The sequence below is a fragment of the Topomyia yanbarensis genome, chromosome 3, assembly GCF_030247195.1.
Source record: "Topomyia yanbarensis strain Yona2022 chromosome 3, ASM3024719v1, whole genome shotgun sequence".
Taxonomy (NCBI): domain Eukaryota; kingdom Metazoa; phylum Arthropoda; class Insecta; order Diptera; family Culicidae; genus Topomyia; species Topomyia yanbarensis.
The window spans coordinates 25,365,906-25,388,523 of record NC_080672.1 but is presented as its reverse complement, the minus strand read 5'-3'; the positions used below and the strand labels follow the sequence as shown (position 1 = coordinate 25,388,523).

At 37.4% G+C, this 22,618-nt stretch overlaps 1 protein-coding gene across 10 annotated transcripts in view; it reads left to right on the top strand.

The window, feature by feature from the left end:
- LOC131693728 (sodium channel protein para-like) overlaps positions 1-22,607 on the top strand; it is a 203,051-nt gene extending 180,444 nt beyond the window's left edge. For all 10 annotated transcript variants that reach the window (XM_058981819.1, XM_058981818.1, XM_058981814.1 and 7 more), the window contains 2 exons: positions 6,405-6,680; positions 21,236-22,607. In XM_058981819.1, the coding sequence (XP_058837802.1) occupies positions 6,405-6,680; positions 21,236-21,337 (378 nt within the window). In that variant the 3' untranslated portion in view covers positions 21,338-22,607. The remainder of the gene's footprint in view (positions 1-6,404; positions 6,681-21,235) is intronic.
- The last annotated feature ends 11 nt before the right edge of the window (positions 22,608-22,618 follow it).

Sequence of the window (22,618 nt, the reverse complement as noted above, 5' to 3'; positions counted from 1 at the left end):
AATTCATGCCTAACATTCATTATGCCTAGCGCATGTTAAGCCTAACGTCCATTATGTCTAATGAATTTATGCCTAACATCCGGATGTCTAAAGAGCTTTTACACTCGTTGCCAAATGTGTATCTGCAATAATGATAGCTGCAAAAGCTGTATCCAGCGAGGAAGCCAATACCAAACACAACTGGTTCACAATCGTAACCCGTTATTGCAAAAAGTAAGGAAGAATATCTGATCATGAGAACCGTGACAGTAATAACGATGACAGCATGTACGTTAATAATCACGATACACCCAAAACAGTACGCTCACATTTTTTTGTTTTTGCGCTCATAATCCCATGCTTAAAAGCAATCTTTTTTCAACATAGAGCTATTCACGCGTAGTTTAAAGTGAGCGTAACGCTCTCGGAAAAAAATCGATGGGACACACTTACATATAAAGAGATTTGTTGGTATTTTTGTTTTGTACCAATTCCCTTTGTTCCACACCTTACATTACCACCGTCCTTTACACGGAATCTTATCATAGGCATAGGGTAAAGTGCACATTTTCACCATATTAGGAAAGATTTGTTACTATTTTATTTATTAGTCGCCTTACAATCTATAAAATGTGTACAAATTAGTATCAATAGCTTTGCTCAGTTGTTAAGAATCAGTATAATAACGCAAATACCTCAAAAACAGTACAATGCTTGTGTTTGAGCGCAAAATTTTTTTATTTAAATTTTGCTCTCATTTCGTTTTAATAAAGTCATGGGTGCGTTATGACTTCGTCTCATCAGAAACCGACACTAACTTAGCAGGTCTATGCGAAAGCACTATGCTATATTTCCCCTTAAAGAGAAAAATTCGGCGAAGTCGAAACGCACCCAAAACTTATTAAATATAGCATAGTGCTCATTTCGTCTTTTTTCTGTGTTTAGCGTTCGAATCCGTTGACCGGTTCCGGAATTATTCGTAATCCCCGTGCGGTCTATCCGGCATCCAAGTGGGTGTCATTTGAAAGGGGATGGTCAGCAAAAACCGGAAATTGATGATTGACGCCATTTTGACAAGTAAGATGACGATTTCCGGATACTACAAAACAGTGAAAACCATCATTAATATGGGTATCATCTGAAAGGGGCTGGTCAGTAGAAAACAGAAATTGATTTTTGACGCCATTTTGAAAACCAAGATGGCAGCTTCCGGTTACCATAATACAGTAAAAACCATGATCAGTATGGGTGTTATTGTAAAGGGGAGAGTCCTCCAAAGACGGAAATTGTTGATTGATGCCATTTTAAAAACCAATATGGCGGCTTCCAGTTACCACAAAGCACAGTGGTTTTTTGCCAAAATCGTACGAACTATTAATTACACCTAAATCATTAAAATTGGGTCAATGAAGTTTTCGGAGGAATTTGTCGACTCTAAACGTCCTTTCATATGATTTTGTTATTTAAATGAAAAATAAATTACTGATGCTCAACTACTGTATTTTTTAAACATGCAAAAAATTTCTTCTCTTCAGATTCGCAATTATTTTATTTTTTAAACGAGTACTCAAGAGAAAGCATTCAACAATAAGTGTTTCGCGTTTAAAATCTATGCGATTTATTTTTCATGATAACCAATAAACTAAATCTAAGTAAAGTTGTCGGAAAATATATTGGTTCAAGTAAGTAGAAATCTGCGAGAGGTAGAGACAATCTATCAACGTTGGTACTCATATGATAATGGTAGCGTAAAGTGGGACAAAGCCGACCGCTGGGTAAACCCGACCCCCTTCTGTTATCGAAAAATTTCGTAGAACGCTTGTATTTCAAAATTTTGCCAAGATTCGAATAAAATGCTATATATGAAAAGTTTCCCAGAAGCCTAACCTTTAATTTGGTATGTAAAACGAATTGATCCGATGTAAAATGAGCATTTTACAGCCAATGCCATTTACTAGGTCGGATTTGCCTCACCTTACCCTATACTATAGCGCCACTATCAAATCAGTAGTACATATATGAAACAAGTGCTTTCTGTCAGATCGTCCCCGAGCTAGGCCATTGCATGATCCGGATTTCTTCATGAAAATACATTAATTTTCATTATTTTAAGAAAATAATCGTAAAAATATTGTGTGTTCTGTTCAAGCCATGAGCGGATTTGTAAAAGTTTGGAGTCGTCCCGAGAACTCCATTGAAGATGTCGAAGCATCTCTACTGGCGCGCATACCGTACCAGCTAATGATGTGACATCAAGAACGCGTCAGAGAATCTTGATTGACACCCTTCGACATAAGTTTAAGCTTGATCGTACCAACCAGTAACGCAGGTGACGTCGTGTAAACTGTCGAATACGACTTGCCAATTGACATTGCTTAATTTAATACATGTATTAAATTATACAAAACTACTCTTGCAGGAATGGTTTTCGTCAAAAAAAATTAGAAATATTGATTAAGTGCGACGGCAAGGTTGTTTGAATCTATCATTATTATGGCTTTTGTTTCCCCATGCGATAGCCGCCGATTTATCCTGCTTTCCGGTATACGACAATTTATAAGTTTCGCGGAACCATACAAATGCGACAATAGTAAATATAAATGCCAATTCCTCTCTCCAGTAATTCGTTTTGCCATAGGCAGATAAAACTGTTCGCTTATGGTGCTACTTCAGGTTCGAGTGATTCTATAATCATTTTTGATGAACCTGGGATGCTTCTTTTGGATGAGCCTTCGATCCAGCTTGGGTACCTAAATTTCCGGTTCAGATTGGGTTTCTCGAATTATAAATTTTCTGGTTCGGGTTTTTAAATTTTGAAATTGTCGGGCTCGGGTTTTACAAAATATTCATTTTCGGGGCGGATTCGGGTTTATCAAATTTTAATATTTCGGGCTCGGGTCGGGTTCGAGTTTTTCAATTACCAAGCTCTTGGGTTGTGGTCGGGTTCTGGTTCGAAAAAATTGAAGCCCGACCGTCTCTAGTCCATACCGAGATTAGGGTAGCGGTGGGTGTGTATGTTTTTAGAACTTCGCATTTCGTATAAATCTATTTTCTAAATTTCTCCCGAAACCGTTTTACGGAGGCCAAGATTCGTCCAATTTTTGTCCATTGTGAAGAATCATTGGAAAATAGTAATATGCAGGCCAATTCAAAAAATTCTACCTACAATAAGGATATGTTTCTTCAAAACTCATCCGTCACGTCACCCCACTTGGATGCCGGATATACCCCACAAAGATTCCGAATAATTCCAAAACCAGTCGATGGATTCGAACGCTGATAGGAACAAAGAAATTGAACTAAATTCCAGATCTTTTAACGCCGGTCCGATCACAGTGGTAATAAAATTGACGAAATGAGAGCAAACCAAAAATTTCTTTTCAGCAATATTATAACCTGGTACTGTAAAGGTTATTGAATCGAAATTGTTGAAAATTTTCAGGAAAAAGTCTAGAAAGGATTACTAGACATAGCCTAGTAATCCTTTCTGATTATTTAGTATACATTTTTCTTGCAAGGGTTTCTAGTGTAAAATTGAAAAGAAAAATGATGTTTTAATGTTTGACTAGTTCGCATCTTCAACGTAAAAAAACTTTAATAAATGTTTTACTCGAATTTGGCTTGGTTCGTCTGCTAGAGCCCTTCAAACCGATTTTCACATATGTCTAATGAAATCGGGGGCTGATAAATTCGGAATTGTACTGTATACAGGGTGTTCATGATTAAGAATCTCTCGAGGGGTGATTGACTGTCGTATTTGGAGAAAAAAATTGTTCTACACATACCATCAAATCTCAACCGTTACAGAGATATTGAACTTTTGTGTAAAAAACTTATTTATCTTAAAATATCTCTAACTCGAAAAGTATACCTTTTAAATCTTTTAGTTCCATTGGAAAGGTGAGAAAATTTTCTATTGAATGGTGCTCTCATATCTTTCAGTTAATTAGTTTTAATTACCTTTTACTTGTAAAGTAGTTCAAAGTTGGTGTTTTTGATGAGGTTTTTGTTCATTTTCTCAAAATAATGAATTATGATTATAGTAATAGCTATTATCCAAAAGATGGGTTTGAGGACGATTTATAATTTGTTTTTCAACATGATATTCCTATCTCTTCTCGTTTCATCTCGTTGTAATTTCACTTCTAATTTTTTCCTGTAATCGACCTGCAAGTGCTTAAAAGACTTTAATCTAAAAAATATGCTTTATATCGTGATTACCAGAGCTTCATTGGAAAGTTGAGAAAATTTCCTTTCGATGTATGTACAGATATCCTTTAGTTAAGTGTACTAAATGCCTTTTTACTAGTAAATTAACTCAAAAATAGCGTTTTTGGAGAGTTTTGTAATAATTCTAATTATTAATCAACTAAATTTATCATCACTATTTTTCATTTAGTGCCCCTTAATATTCTCTACAACTTGTTATTTGACACTTTATGCCTATCGCTTTTCATTTCACTGCAATTTAATAGTTAACACAGCATGACCTCATCACAAATGCAGTGGATTCGAAATCGTTGTTTTTGCATATGAAACGAGGTGATAAAAATAATTTTGCTTCGAAACTAAAAGAGATAATTGATTGGAGTCAAAGAAAGAATTGTAGAACTTGCTGAGATGCATTATTTTAATAAAATAACGAAAATGCTAATAATAACACTAACTTTAAACTATTAACTTCTAAAAGAATACTAAATTCACTTAACTGAAAGGTATTACTACCTTTTTCTATGCAAAATTTTCCTGGCTTTCGAATAAAAATAAGAAAAGGTACTATAAGTGCCATACTTTTTCAATAAGAGCTAGTATAAATGAATATGAGATAAAAATATCCAAGTTCATTAACCCAAACACATGAATACAAGAAAAGATAAGTGTATCATGTCAAGGAACAAATTATGCAACTCTTCAAGGCTAAAAATTTGAATTATTAAAATGGTAATGTTAACTATTACTATTAAATATTAAGATTTTCGCGAAATGAACGAAAAATCAAAATTGTTAAATTTTAAATAAATTACTGTGAAAAGGTTACTTAACCTCATTAGCTGAATAATTTGACAACATTTTTCAATGGAAAACTTTCTCACCTATCCAATGGATCCAAAAGATTTGAAATATAAAGTTTATTTTTTGAGTTAGAGCTATTTTAAGACAACTAAGTTTTTAACACAAAAAATTCAATAACTTAGCAACCTTAACGGTTGAGATTTGAAGATAAGTGCAGAACGATTTTTTTCTCCAAATATGACAGTCAATCATCCCTCGAGAGGTTCTTAACCATGAAACAAACACCCTGTATATCGTTTCATAAGATAATCTTATGATTTTCATACGTTCTGCTTGTGGTCGAAAATATTCGATATTCTTATGAAATTTACCACATTTTTTCCCCAAGTACTATTTTGCTGTTGAATTATCAAAATCAAAACTTCTATTCTTACGAGTGGACAATCGGTTTTTGTGAACATAAATCGTGCCTGCATTTTGAACTTTACTTCTATATGGTCTATAATTGCCGACGATTATCATTTTTTCATGAAAATAATGGCAGCAAACCAGAGAATACAAAAGAATGCGAAATGTTTTGTCATGTTCCTTATGAGCAAAGCAAAAAAGGATTAAGTGATAAACTCAAAGCTCATTCTCCAACAGGTTAGATGCGAACATTTTCGAAGCTGTAAATTTTTCAAAATTCTTTACCTTACACGAGTAAACTGCAATGCCGGATGTAGGACTCCAATTTCTCACCTTTTTAACAGAAATTAATAACTCGTTTCACACTAAGACTTTTAAAACAAGCGTCTGTTCTAATGTTTTTTCCCGAGACATATCAATATTAGATGGTATTCTTCAGTAACAAAGAAGCGTTTCCGTTTAAATCAAATCGATTTACTACATTTTTATAGATAAAATATCAACATGTGCGATCAACTATTGATAAAATAAATGATTTCCTGATAACTGACTGATAACGACATTTAAAAAAAACACATTATAGTAATCGGCCTAATATTTCCAAAGCTGTGTTATTTCGTTATTAATTTTTTCTATTCGTTATATATTCACAATATCCTATAAGTTACTGTATATACAAGAAATGTGTGCATTATGTGCGGTGTGAATGTGCGATTTGAATGTATACATTATTTTAATACAGGTTATATTCGTGGAATTTTTGTTTTATGTTGTACGTTTATCGTGCAGAGTGCATCGTCCAAATAAGTCAATAATATTACAGCACCAGTGGATTAGCGACTTGTTTGACGATAACGAGTATTTTTTTAATCAATTGGAGTAAATTTTCGTATTGTGTAACGTCGCTTGCCGTTATGTATTTTGTTCGAAACATCGCGTCGTATTTTCTTTGCCACTTGATGTCAAAAATCACTAATATCTTTCATATTATCACTAACGTGTAGGAAGCGGAAGAAGCGGCTGCAGCGAAACAGGCCAAACTAGAAGCCCACGCAGCGGCGGCAGCTGCGGCCGCGAACCCGGAGATCGCCAAAAGCCCATCGGACTTTTCCTGCCATAGTTACGAGCTGTTCGTTGGCCAGGAGAAGAGCAACGACGACAACAACAAGGAGAAGATGTCGATCCGGAGCGAAGGATTGGAGTCGGTGAGCGAAATCACAAGAACAACCGCACCAACAGCTACTGCAGCTGGCACTGCAAAAGCCCGTAAAGTGAGCGCGGTAAGTAGGTGGACGCTTTCTGCACCCCCCCCCACTCTCATCCTTCAAAACCCCTTCAGGATGTAATGACCCCCCTCCAGTATTCCGATCTTTCGCCCAGTTTGTTGTGCGTGGTGTTTGAAACAAAAAATCTTGTCCCCAAATGCTTGTTTTTTCGGTGTATGCTTCCAACCGCCGGTGTGCTCCCCCTTCGTACAGCAGGATCGTATCTTTTGGCTTTAGTATTCGTTAGTTTTGAAGCACATTCATAACTCTAAAGCTGAAAGGTGTGACCACCGTAAATCCTTTAATCTATTTCCCGTATTGAATTTTGTGAAATCATTATGACAGTGATGAAGACACAGGATACGCTGCGGATTTCGTAGTTCCGGTTTGCTTTCTTGCGATTCACAAAACTTCGATAGAGCTCCCACTGACATAGATGATTTTTTACCATCCGCCCGCTTGTCTTTCTGACGCAAAAACTTATGCATACTAAATTGTTGTTCGTGTTGTCGTCCCCACTTTGGTTCCCTAGAAATAAACTAATAGTTGGTTGTTGATCGTTACGAGTAACATACCAACATGATCCTCCAGCAAGTATCCTCTACGGGTTAAAGTAAAACTATTCAAACATAGACGGATTCCACCAAATCATACAGTCACACGTACGCTCATAGTTCAGAACAACAGAACACTGCTCTTTATGCACATACAATCGCAAATGTAACAAGTAGGTCAGAAATTAGAGACACAGTCCATTCAACAAACATCTTAGAACATAGTGCTCTAACTCACACTTCGTAAAGTGCCAATTTCATCAAAACAGTTTAATGGGAAAAAACAAAAACGTAAAGTAGCATGTCAAAAAAAATTGATCTATTCTAACAAAAAGAAGCTCTTTGAAATAAAAAAAAATCGATAGCTGTGAGAGATAGAAATACACTCTTGTCTTGAAAATTGTAGAACATTTTTAAAATCTATAAAAATGGTCAATAAAAATCTACACATGTCAATTGATATCAATATGTAGAAGTGAATAAAATAAATTTTTATATGCATAGATGAGCAAACCAAACTTGCTTCTCATCTTTCGAAAGATTAATCACTAACCTGTTGCTTCTTTAAGCCCTTGCATATGTTGTTTTTAAACAACAACATTTTTAAACAGTTATAACTTTTGCTTTAGGTAAGATTTACTCACAAAAACAAATCTTTTGAATGTGACTATAATAATAAGTATTATCTATAAAAATTAAATTATTGCAATTAATCTGATTAGTTTCCGCTGGAGCAGTGCTGCCAGGGACAGATTAAGTTAAATTTTGATATATGTATCGTCATTAGTTTGCAATATTATTGAATCGTTCATTTTAGATTGTCTGCCTACGTTTTCCAAAACTTGATGACCATTTTGATTGGTATCTTCTCTATAGAAGCACCCTAATTATCCATACAAACTTTGGTTTTAAACTGTGAAGCCCCGTTCCAATCTTTTTTGAATTTTTTTTTCACCGGGAGTTTCCTGGAACCACAAATTTTTGCCATTTTTTTCGATCTGCTCTCAAGTTTTTTTTATTTTTGTTTCGCACTGTAATTTATCTGTGCGCTTGACATTATTCCGGTTCAAAACTGAAATCAGTTGCTCAAAATGTTCTACTTTTTTATTCACTCTGTTTATTTGATATTTTTGCATTTTACATTTTAAATTTCTCAAAGCTAGAGGATTGCAATAAGGGATCTTTAAAACTTCGTTTAAAAACTAAATAGTAAAAACTATCTTAAGATGAGTGACTACCTTAAACTAGGAATGCAGATCAAAGTACATGGGAGATCAATTATTAACTAGGGGGTGGGCAATTGAATACAAATACGATACACACACTTTGTCTTTTGTTTTGAGAAATTTTAATTTAAAGAAAGTGGTACAAATTCAAATTCAGTTGTTCATGGCAAAGGCCTGCTTGAGTAACTGCAATATCAGATACAGAGGGAAAGGACAACGGTAACAGAAAAGAGAAAAACATAAAACTTGCAGTTTGTGGCAAATCGTCAGCGGTAATGACAGCCTTGGACCGCCAAGTCAGCACGCAGCGGGACATCGGGTGGTCTTCGTCGGACCCGTAGCGAATCCCAAAGATCGGTCCGAACTTCGGGTCGTTTTCGGCTCCAATTTTGGTTCATGCAAGCAGATTGGTGAGTGAAGACAATCACATAGTAGCGCACTAGTGCGAGTTGGCGCCACAAAAGCAGTAGAGTGAACGTTTGAGAAAGAGAAAAAGAGAAAGAGAGGGGCCAAATTCTTATAATGATTAATTTTAAAAAGAGATAGATTCGAGACATATGAGGGGAGATCGCAAGTTTTCCATATAATCCCGAACTGAAACGTTGGGTGGTCTTCCTCGGGCCCTAGATGAGATCTCGCGGAACTATACTCGGTGCAAGCCCAGACAATGTGTTCGATGTCGTGATAGCCGTCGCCACAAGCGCAGACATCTCTATCCACGAGTCCAATAAGCCGAAGAGGTGCGTCCAACGTGAAATGATTTGCCATGAGTCGGAACATCGCACGAATGAAGTCACGACTCACATCCATACCCTTGAACCAAGGTCTCGTCGATATTTTAGGGACTATTAAATGTAGCAACCTTCCTAGTTCACCATTGCTCCAAAAAGTTTGGCACCCACCTTAGCTAATGAGTCAGCCATCTCATTGCCCGGAATGGAGCAATTAGCAAGGGACCCAAACCGAGGTAATCTGGAAAGATTTGTCTGTTAAAGCACTCAGTATCTCCCTGTATTCCCCAAATAATACGAGGATTGCTTTCCATGTATCCTCGTTCGAATAGCTTCAATGGAACTGAGGCTATCCGAAACGATGAAGTAATAGTCTGCGGGTAATTTGTCAATGACTCCAAGTGTATATAAATGGGGGAATGAATAGTAGCAAGTTCTGTGGCGTAAACTGAAGCAGGGTCACTGAGCGTGTAGAATACGGTGAATTTTTGATTGAAAATACTGAAGCCAGTGGGCCCTTCGAGGTTTGATCCGTCAGTATAAAACCTTTCGGAATTTATTGCAAAAAATGTTTGGGACCACTTGCGGGCGCATGTGCTCCGGTATTCCACAAATCTCAGCCTTCATGGATGTGTCGAAAAAAACAGCAGATTGGGATTATAAGAAGAACGGTTAATGTTCTGTGCCATGTAGTCTAAGTAGTGGAACATGAAATGAGTTTGAAAATTTAGTTCGACAAGCCTCTCGAAATTTTCAATCACCAATGGGTTCCAGATATCGCATCGAATGAGCAATCGATATGGGAGTTCGCAAAATCGATTTTTCAGCGGCAAAACGACCGACAAGACTTCGAGACTCCATACCCAGCCCAACCAGACAAATTGTCCAAGGTATTCTGTAATGGTCCTTGTAGATCGACAGCTTTGGGTCCCGCAACAGAAACTACATCGTCGTCTGCAAGTTGCATTAACGTGCAAGAATTGTCAAGACATTCATCGATGTCATTAACGTAAAAATTGTATAAAAGAAGGCTTAGGCATGAGCCCTGGGGTAGACCCATGTACTCGAATCTCAACGTTGACGAATCCCCATGCGAGAAGTACATGTGCTTTTCCGACAACAAATTCAGCAAAAATTGTTTAAAGTTGTTGAAAGATCATGTCAATGCAACTTCTCAGAAAGAATGTTGATTGAATGAAACAGAATCAAAATCATTTAGGGCGAAGAAAATTGGTACCATTTGCCTTTGCAGAAGTCAAATTGTTTATCTGACAGTAAGCCATTTGTTTCGACCCAGTTGTCGAGGCGGAATAGGATCATTTTACTTCCGGATGCAGGACAGTATTGCAATCGGTCGATACGAGTTGTGGTCGGAGTTTCCTGGTTTTTGGATGGCGATGACCTTCACTTGCCTCCAGTCATGAGGGACAATGTTGCATTCAAGAAACTTATTAAATAAATTCAACAAGCGCCTCTCGGCAGATCCTTTAAAAAGTTTTTGTCTGGCCTCGGGCGTTATTGTTGCATGATAAGAGAACGAGTAAGAACTCCACCGTTGTTGACGGTATCGTGAGGAGACGCGGCGTTGTATGTTTTTTGTATCGGGACCGGACAGATCTTGGCGAAAGCGAATATCCAGCGGTTTGAATATTCCACGTTCTTGTTGGTACTGTTTCGGTTACGCATACGTGGAGCCGTCTGCCAAAGAGTGCTCATCGCTGTTTCTCTCGTTATCCCGTCGACGAACCGGTGCCAATAATTGCTTTTTTTGGCTTTCATTGGACTCTTCATTGGCGTGTCTAACATACTGTCGATAGCTAGCGGGTAACCCGTCGTCCCGGAATGCCTTATACGCAATGGAGTTCTCCGCGTACAGGTCTGAGTACTCTTTGTTCCCCCACGTGGTGGGAGACCGTCCATCGATATTCGCGCCGGGTACCCGTTTAGTCCGAGCTTGATTCGCGAAGTTCTTGATTGGATTCAAGTTCTTGATTGGATTCAATTTTGTCGGATATCGCAGTCGCGTAACCGAGGCTCTAGGGGGAATATAGATGGAAGCAACGCAAGTATTTTCCTTTGATTCTAGTTTGACAAGCGACAACCTCAATGCATGGTGTCGTAGGGAGGTTAATGCGATCGAAAAAATAGCACTTCTTGATCTCCAAAAGTACTCCTCCGTAAGGGTTTGCTCGATCCATACGAATAATATTAAAATTGTGGAAGTTGAGATCTGTATCAGAAGTTAGCCAAGTTTCGGATAATGCAAATGCATCACATTTTAAGCTGTTTAGTATGATTTTAAAACAATCCATTTTCGGTAGAATACTTCTGCAATTCCACTGTATAACAGTGATCGAATCAGCGGCCTCGTTCAATGACTTAGCCATCGAAGGATACGATCGCTGCGAGCAGTCAACTGCTTCAAAAATGTTCTCACTATGGGGAGTTATCAAAAGACTTTTAAGAGGATCAGTAATATTAAAAGTGGTCCACTATGACAGAAAATTTCATTGGTCCGTCACTGGACTGTGTGTCTGTTTGAAAAGAGAGGACACTTGGGGTTTTTGGCGTCCCTGGAAGTGGTGGTCCTTGTTTGAATTAAAATTTCCAAGTCCTGGTTCAACTTGCTTCGGCTTTAGAGCATCACTTCGGTTGGATTTATTATTTGTAGTTGGCGTACTTTGAGAGGACAACACCTTGGCAGGCTAGGGGAGGCCTCTTTCTGGAATCTCCCAGGTTAACAAAAGATGATCCCTCTTGTGGGTCGTCAGATTCTTGCTCAACGACAGCCAAAAAAGCAAAGGAATTTTCGGAAGGGTCAGATGGCGAAGCATTCTTTAGAATTTCTGCATAAGAGCGCTTCGAGCGTTCCTTAAGGGAGCGCTTAGTTTTATCCCCGCACTGATTTAAGATCGGAGGGCCCCCGCAGTAAATGCACTTTTCAGTTTCTCTACCGCAAGCGTCATCCTCATGTTCTCCCTCGCATTTGCCGCACTTTTTCTTATTGCCACAATAGGTGGCTGTGTGGCCCAGTTGCTTGCAATTTCTGCAGTTCATTACCCGCGGTACAAACAGGCGAACAGGTAGACGAACCTTATCCAGGAGGACATAGTTGTGAACATTACCGGAAGCGAGTTTGACAGATAATAATTTGTCTTAATATCCTCAATTTTTGCTGAATACAATTGCTTGCATTCCAGAATCTTCACCTATTGAAGTGAAGGGTCCCTAAAGCGTACTTCAACAGGTCTTCGCACATCAGACCCGGTTCGGCGACGACCCCATCGATCTCCACTGCCCTACAAGGCACATACACCCTGAATTGCTTCGTAAAACGCTCGTAGCGAGCAATCTGGTTTGCCTGATCGAGGTAATTCACTAAAATATGCGTATCTTATTGGCTCGAACACGTGTTATCTGAGCTACGGCCGGGTAGTTAGCAGTCAGCTCCCGTGAGATCTCTAAAATATTAAGCGATTTCGTGATGGGCCTGAAATAGACCATCCAGGGTTCATTTGAACTGGTTGGGTATGTTTTAATGCGGGGATGATTGGAAGAATCAGGGGAGGGAGTAATTTTGGGGTTATCTGGTAAATCCATGGGAATATAATTCCCATCAAATGTTACTTCGCGCTCAGTCATTCAGGCATGAGGATAGCACGTGGTGAAATGAAACTCATAATCAGGGGAAATGGATCTAAAAAGTAGCGACCGATCGGGGGGAAAGGAAATGAAAAAAATACTTAGCTTACATAGCGGCGTGTCCGGCTATTCCACTGTTCACTTCAGCAGAACTTTTCGTGTCATGACCCGTATCAAATAGACAGTCCGCAAATCTACCGGGTGAAAAGCTCCCAGAAAGCAGTTATGAACGATGGCCGTCCGCTAAAGTGCCATCGCTACCGACCAGGAATTCTTCTCGGTCTTCTTTGGCAGCAGAATGGTATGGATATTAGGCAACGCACCATCCTGGCCAATGGTCACACCAGAGAGTAATTAATTCATCAGCTGACGGGAAATACTCCTGGTCTTTTTGCTTCTACGGGCAGCCTTTCCTGCCAGCTCCAATATTTTGGCGGCGAGATGTTCCATTACGGCCCCTAACTAAACGGATGCTCCTGCACCGATGCGCTTGGCGTAATAGCCCTTTCTTAGCAGACGGTGGATTCGGCCGACAGGAAACTTTAGACCGGCACGAAACAGGCGGGTTCTTGGTATTTACTTTTCCTTTCCTTCCTTACCGCAGCCAGACATAGAGAGAGTATATGTGGTGTAGCCAGCACAAATGTAACACTCGCATACGACCTTCGGTTTTGTATTCCAATTAACTTACATTCGAAACAAAATGGGCTGGCCATCGAAGGAAATCAGTTTAATTCCTTCGTCAAAGAGGTGGAACTTCTGTCGAAAACTGTTCAAGATTCGCGGCTCGGTGCGAGTAATTAGCGGGAAACAATCAGGAATGAGCTTCAGTTAAATGATTTAAAATCGTTTTTCCCATGTGCTAATTTCGACCACTCAGATATAAAAATAATAGCTCGTGAAGGAAGAGATTTTCAAATTTAATTGTTGGTTGGTGGTTTAAAAGCGCTGAGAAGGGCTACCTGAGCAAATTCTCATGGGTTCAAACACCATACAATCCCATAAAAATACCACCATGAATATGGTCCGCGCCAAATTTTACAACCATCAAAACACTAACAAATGGTCTGAAAACCCATAAATATACCAGAATATGGTTTTAAAATTCCAAACACTATCAAAACACCATGCAGTGGGGTGAAATTGGACCATAAGCATTGCGGCATTATGGGTTGTCGGTTGCTCGGGTAATTTGTTTTCCAAAGAAAATATTCTCTAGGTGGGAGATTTTTGTTCCAATCACGAACTGGCTCCGGTTGAGTTTTTTTAAAATTCAGTTTTTCGTTGTGTATGCTAATTTCTAACCACCAGAAATGAAACCAATTGCCTCTGTTAGAAGCAGGTAATGACAAAAACTGATTCATCTACCAGCCGTGTATATCTCACAAATATTTCCTTCTCGATATTGTACTGCCCGTTGAGGAGACGTCCCGTTCGCGCTGAACAGCTCAACACGAATGATAATGAAACAAATCTGTTTATTTAATTTTTTCATCATTTAAGTGTACGGTAGGTGCACCGTATTGACGGCTCTGACCGAGATGAGCTGAAAATTTTTGGTTTGTCTGACGATTGATTTAAATGTGAGTATGTTGTAAAATTTCAACTATGGAGATCAGCATACGAAATGTTTCAGGTGTGGAGTTTGCTGTAGGGGAATTGTGGGAAAAACCGACACTATGGGTAAAACCGACACCCCACAACATTTCCTAGAAATCAAATTTTTATTCATTTCATAATGATACATTATTATTAGTACGTTCATTTAGAGCATTTGAAGAAAAATTGGATTTACGTTAGTACGCCGAATGTCATAAAAATAAACAAAACATACGACAGCAGCGTTCATACTCGTCTGGATGTTAAATTTCGTTGGTAGATTTTAAGGTTTTAACCGAACAAAAGCTTTTCAAATCACCACATTTTTCAGTACCTATTATTATCGGCCTGTCCTATGATCAACTAGGTGCATTGAAGACGAGTTTGAGAAATTCAATATTTTTAATCGCTTTTACAAAAAAATGTGCGCTGTTGGGGTAAAACCGACACCCTATGGTTAGGGTAAAACCGACACGCTGTTAAGATGATTGTGTATACTTGCGATTCATTTCAAAATACTGGGGATCTTTGGGACACTTCAATTAGCCTATTAGAACACTATAGTATCAGCAGAAATACACAGAAATACTTTTATTGTGTTTATTTCTTGTAAGTCTCTTTAAAAATCAAAAATTGGAATTTTTGCTTATCTGATTCTATCGAAGCTGTTGCTATTTCTGCAAAAAGCTCATCAAACCGAATTTCTAGTGTTCTCTTGGTTTGTCATAGACGAACTTTTCACAATGCGACAATGATCTTATGTATACCCCAATAGATCGTTGATGATCAGAGTCCGAAAAATCAAATCTGAAAAAGATAGTTTTACTAAGAAGTGTGTGTGTCACTTATAAGTGAATGAATCCAATTAGCAGAACGTAGAACGCTTGCAAATCTTCTTATACGAAATAAAATGACACTGGAGGTTGCAATGATGTGCGCAAGGATCATTTGTAAATACTCATCAATAAATAATCCTATAGCATAAAATACTCTTATTTATAGTACTACGCTTTCGAACTTTCTTCCCCTCACTACATGATGAAGCAATAAAAAGCACATATTTGCATCATACATACTCACACTTTATTATTCACGCATATATCTCATTTTTAATAAAGATAAAGATTTTAATAAAGTGGAGAGAAAATAAATTACAGGGGGTGTCGATCTTACCCCTATAGGGTGTCGGTTTTACCCGCAGTGCCTACAAAAAGTCACTTTGTTTTCCAAGTTTTACAACCAATAATTTTTAATGAAATTAATTTTTTGAAGCGCTGAAAAAATTAAGTCTTGTTAAGAATTTTCTGAAGAAGAATTCTGCATAAAAACTATAATTTTATTGGTTTTGTGGCAACTTAGAAAAATTGTTAAGCTTAAGGTGTCGGTTTTAACCATAATTCCCCTAGACTCAAAAGGGCTTCCGCCGGCTCTGTATTAAGATATTCCGCACAATTTTGTAAATGTTCAAGGGTTTCATGATTAAATATATGTTTCTTGTATGTTGTGTGTAACTCCCAAATTAACTGTTTTGATGAGATTGGCAATAGCAATAGAAATTGAAATATATTGTTAACAAAATCTTAACCCCAATGTTGTATCCCAATTTTCGAAAAACTCTGTTTTTTCGGCTCAGAAGTTTCGAACGCCTAATTCTTCTATTAGTAGGATGAAGTGTTTTCAACAACAGCTTGATAACAATCATCTGAATGAAGCCGTCGTTTTGGAGTAACCATAATAGAGGAAACAGAAAGTTCCACTTACTGCCGGATGTTTAAACTGTATGAAAGGTGCAATCTAGTGTGGAATTACGCTTATGATGCATTAGAGAATAAGAAACTGTCTATACTGTTAAGAGATATTAACTACACTCGATCCCAAAATCTTTTATAAATAACATTAGAAGAAACTAATATTCAGATCAGAACAATTTTAAAAAATATCGGGTACGAATGCAAATTACAGTCCCTAACCACTTTATTATATTTAAACTGAAATAAAGAATTTTCTGGATTTTTATTGCTAACGCATTGTTTATCCTTTCTAAGAATGGTTTTGTTGGCACAAATTAAAAAAGTTAAAGCATTCATATAGAGCTTACTTTGAACAAGTTCGAAGCAATTAGGCTGTGGACGCAGACGAAGTCGATTTAAATAATGACTTTTACTCTGAGCCGTGTTTACCAACGCTGCCATTAAACTGTGAAGCAATGTTTGTAAACACGGCTCACAGTAAAAGTCAATTTATATCGACTTGCTAGTCGATTTCGTCAGCGTGCACAAGCTAAAATTTATAGCTTAATTGCTATGTAATATCTCGACAAACATATGATTACGGCCTAAAAGCCAACTGTCAAAATCCACTTTGAATGGAAATTCCGGACAAACCGTTACACGCCAATCACAAATGTTGGTAGTAAATGAAAGAGAAAAGTTTTCTCTTTCATAAACTGTTGTGAACTGTGTTCGACTAGTAACGGTTTGTCCGGAATTCCCATTCAAAGTGGATTTTAACAGTTGGCTTTTAGGCTGTAATCATTTGTTTGTCGAGATATGTACTTTATTAGATTTGGCAACTACACTGTATTAGTATGTGCGACGTTTAATAATTTATTTGACGTTTTCGTGTTAACACTGCTTCCATCTATATTTGAAATTGTGAATCTTTAAGAAAACTACATGATATGTTATCATAAGCATGAAAACGGGAATTTCGTTGAAAACGATGCTATAAAACGACGAAAATAAAGCGAAGGCTTTTTTTGGCATAACTATAATAATATGGCAGAAACTGCAGCAAGTGAACAAAGGAACCTTACAGTTTCTGTTACATTTAGCATCTATAGATGTACTAAGCCATACAGTTCGTATGCCTTACCATAGTGTCTGCCTCTACGTACTAGACCTTACGAAATCGGTAGCTTAATCGCACAAAACACATCACACAATACAAACATTTACAATCTTCATTATCGTAGCATCTTCTATTAACAGTATTCTATTATTACTTCATCCTTGTCCTCTTTTTCGATACTGGGATAACGCTTGAATCACTGTACGGATCCGAATGATTTCTACAAAACTCAATCGCTCAATTGCTCAAAACCCAAATCTGTCCTTCTAGTGGAACAATCCTAAACTTGAATAGTCCACCATCCCCGTGTTTTTAACTATCCTCTGTCTAGTCGAGATAGGAAAGAGTACCTTTTCCCTTTCTAGAAAAAACGACGTTACTAGAAATCTCAAAGCATGGAACGCTTCTGCTTAACAGCTTCTCATTCAAGTTAAATATTACTGTTTCTAGATTCACTCAGTATAGTTGAAGATATCCCTAATAACAATTAAAGCTATGTTAACTAGTTTTGCATTATCGACATTCCTAAGAATTTGACTTCCATTTAGCTTAAATTTTCACGAAATCATTCTATCATACTTTCCCATACAATCAGTGTTCCCATATTTGTATAAATTTCCACTCATATGATACATCCAACCATCCTCGTCTGCTTAATTCTACGCAACAACTGACTCTAACATCAAACAGAAATTGGTTCAAAGTTACATATGCACACTTACAAAAACAAACTATCCCAGTAAGCTGAAATCGTTGGAACTGGACTGGGAACAGTAAATCCAATGACTGGTTCCTGATAGGGCCTACGCAACCTGTTATTTTATCTAGTAGTCTAACAATCTAAGTTGAAATTAATATGTAGGTAATCAAACGACGAACGAGTATTGGTGAATCATTAGGGAAGAAAAACAATAATAGTAGAATCTGACTAAATTTTTATTGCGAAGAGGATTTTGGGAAAAATCGGATTACTACCCAAATATCAAATCACAACCCCCGAACGAAACTTTTTTATTACTTTACTAATTTACTCTAAAACTGAATGTTCAACAACTTTATTCAACAGTGCAATTTTTTTCAAAAAAAAAATGATTGTGGAATGTTTTCTTAAAACTTACTATTTGTTACGTTGATTTTCAATCAGTGTGTAACCGGGTATAATAACAATGAAATTCTTAAATGGCATTTTGGCAAATAAAGGTTTAATCGGTAAGGTTCGATCTCCACTACTGGTGCATTTACTCTAATGAAATTATACATTAAGTAAACATATAGTTCTCTTGAGTGTTTTGCCCGTACGAAGATTTTTGTGCAGATAATCAAAGCAGTTAAAAGAATTCCTCCACGTCAAACTACACTGGAGACAGGAAACAAACGAAGTGAGCATCGTATGCACAATAGGGTGGGACAAAAAATAGATTCCAGCTCCGAACAACTTTTTAGGTACCATTTGGGTCCTAGAACAACTGTACAAATTCTCAGCCCGATCGGTGAAACTATATTTTTGCGCCCACTGTTTAAAGTTTACATGGGATTTTGTATGGGAAAGTCAACTTTTACAAAATAATTCCTCCAGGAGCCGCCCATTACTTCCTAAAAATAAATCGTTATGTGGTTTGTATAGGAAATTTTACAAAGAAACAAAGTCTCGAAAACCACGAAACGATCTGATGCTTGAGCAAAAAGTTATTAAGCAGAAACCGATTGATGCTCTGACGATTGAAAAAATATTCATTTTTTCTAGCACCACTGCTGTTGGTTGTCCAATTATACGCAATTTTGTTTTAATCCTCTCTTAACGTATCTAAATCGTTTATCTATAATATTTGGTCACTTCGCAAGGTTTTGAGGGATAAATTGAGGTTTCTTTTTACATAATAAGAGAAAGTTAAAAATTTTGTATATAATTAGACCGTCAGAAGCAGTGATGCTATGAAAACTGAAATTTTCATCAATCTTCAGGGCATCAATCGGTTTTTGCTTAATAACTTTTTCCACAAGCATCAGATCGGTTTGCAGTCTTCTAGACTTTGTTTCCTTGATAAATTTCCTATAAAAATCAGACATCTGTTTATTTTTAGGAGATAACGGGCAACTCTTGGAAGAATTAATTTGCAAAAGACAATTTTCCCATACGAAATCCCATGTAAACTTTAAACCGTGGGCGCAAAAATATAGTTTCACCGATCGAGCTAAAAATTTGCAGAGTTGTTCTGGGAGCTAAATGAGACCCAAAAAGTTACTCGGAGCCAAATTTTATTTTTTTCATATAACCATGTCCCACTCTAATGCACAATCCGGGAATGGCGAGTTTTTGTTAGCCTCAGTGACTGTAAGGCTATTGAGAGGTAAAATGCGCAATACACCACACTCTCCACGTTCGACGACATTAACCAAAAAGTACAACCCACACAAACTGCATACTGAATGCCGCTGTAAGGTTGCCAGTAAGTTTTTGGTGTAATTAGTATTTGTATTTGCGTTTAAAATTAAGTGATGTAGCGATAGTAATAAGCCTCCCATTTTGATTCAAACGCAAGGACCATTTTTAAAGAAGAATTTGAATGATAAGTTTAGCTCATTAAAAATTTATCAATTTTCTAATCAAAAAGGAATTTTTGAACATTACTGAACGTGGTGAATTTGGCACCACTTGCACCTGGTATACTGAACCTGCACAAAACGTTGCATAGCGCAGGGATGATTTTTGTGTTCTCATTCAGCCCTTCGCTATTCAAATTCGCGACATCACGACACATCGGCTAAGCGCGGTGCTGCACGGGACGCGGTCGTTCCTTTACATCGGGAAAGATCGCGTGGAATTTTGGGGTACGCGCTAATATCCAGAATATTTCTTTCAAAATGGGTAATGAAAATTTTTAAATATTTGTGTTTCGTAATATGATTTCTTGTCGCGTTGATTTTATATGGAATTGTTCCCATAATCAGATCAATCGTTTCATCCTACCATACCATACCGATGAAGTTTTAATACTGTAACAATATTGAAAGTTTCATTTCTTTTTGATTGTAGCAGATATGATGTCGATTGTCGATTCTAAGTAGGAATTGAGTGTGATATAAGTGACACATACCAATCCATAAACTCCCATTCCCATGGCCACATAGTTGTTACTTTGAATGTGCTGTCATCAAATCCATGTAAATAAACACCGCTTCTAGACTTGTGAATACGTTTGATAATTCAAATGAATCCCGCTTGCATAAAAATATTTTCACCACCTCCTTACCACCTCTCTGTTTTGCTCGGTCTGAACATTACATTCCGAAAGCAGCTATCTATATTCGATTCTCGCCAACTTATTCAAAGGGTCCTATGTGCAAATGGGAGCCTCTTTTTGTTTACTTTCTCTTTCGAATATTATGGTGCCACCATGAAACATTCCAATATTTTTGCAGTGCGTATCGAAAGACTATAATTTCGAGTAGCATTATTATGCAAAGAGTTAGGCAAGAAACGTAAAACCGACCGAGTTAGTAACGAAAAATAGAGTAAACAAAGAGAGGCTCTCATTTGCACATAGGACCGTTTGAATAAGTTCGCTAGAATTATTCATCGCCATTTGCTTCTTACTAGCATCAAAAATTCATCGAATTATTTTCTTCTTTCTGTATCTTTCTTTTTTCTTCATGAAATTATCGGCTCATCTGATTTCTCTCTGGTACATCGAAAACCAAAACACCAAAATTTGGCGGCACCCGAAATCAAACGCAATGGTCAAACCCAAAATATGAAAATTATGCGCAACCAAAAAACAAAATACAAATAACTCCAATTTGAAACCCTCATCCGTACTCTGTACCATGCGCTATTCGTGTCATCGCCATCGAACATCATAAATGATTTATAATTATTCAAAATCCTCCCCCCAACCAAAAAAAACACGCTCCCTATAAACACATAAACCCAAACTACTGCCATCGTTCGACCAACCGCTGACCGCCAGGGGGTCACAACATTGCAGAAGGTAGGTGTGCTACATACATACATTCAACTGCATTTACTCATCTATATCGTATTTAAGTATCTCTGTTCACATTTAACTTAAAAATTTATTACTATTTACTAGTGTAATTATAACTCGTCCAACAATTATCATTGAGTGACTGTCATAACTGATCCTAATAATAATACAACACCCACGCGATGTGCGTGTATTTTGGTTATCGAAGAATTAGGTACACCGTGGACAGTTTGGCAAAGACGGTGTTCCGCTTAATTATTTTCTAAAAACTATAAGGAAACATTGCCTGATGACGCATTTAATGAAAATAATTTCAACAGGCTTCTCTGCATTCAAACACATTTTTTCGTGCAGCGGCGGAATCAAAGCTTTTATAAGTACATGCAAACAAGCTATCTGAACTAGTGCCGATCTCCATCACGGTACTGACAAATGAGAATAAACCTGTTCGCAATCAGAACAGAGTATTAAGTTACGGTTCTCACTCAAATGAATAGAAAGATGGTTCTCCCACCGGTTTCACTCATTAGAATCATCATTGAGAGGAATTGAAAGTGACTGTCATTTTATTAACAGTAATAATACCGGTAACATTCATTACTAACAATGAACTAGAAACATAACAAAGCTGCCTTTCAGTGGCGTAGTAAGAAAAATTTTCGGGAGGGGGGATATCAATATTTTTTTATATATACAGTATATGTATGTATGTATATACGTTTTTCTACTTCTCTGCCGATTTCCTACGTTAAGTATGTGCAGATTTGTACTGCTTAAGTATTCCATCAATTCGGTGTCTCTCAAATTGATATATCAGCTGCCCCAAATTATGTGATAGGCATTTGCATCACCACCGATTATGAGTGGAAACCTATTTCTGCCACAGTATGATACAACCCTTTTGAAATCATCAGAAGGGGATGGTTCATTATGTGACAAAAATGCTGAACAATGGACGTATTTCTTGTTTGTGTCATCAACAGTCATATTGACCGCGACAGCACAAATAACGCGAGTTGTGTGGTCGGATATAAGATATACGTCTATAGCACTATTCGCTAGTATACATGCACGAGGCATTTCACGTGGATTTGCCATGCCATTTTTGTTAGAGTCTACGAAGACGGGGTTAAGTAGCTTTCCACAATAGAAGGTCCTTTATGGAAAGACGGCTCTTGAACCAAAGCTGTGGAAGCTTTTTCCTCCTGCACAAGACGTGATAGATAGTTGGAACTAAATTTATTTGATTGAGAACCATAACACAATGAGTGTATCCATCATATTGATTACTGTCTATCTTTTCTTCACTTATCAATTATGATAGATTTGCCATCAACGCTGTGATAGAGCTCTGCACTGCCTTCC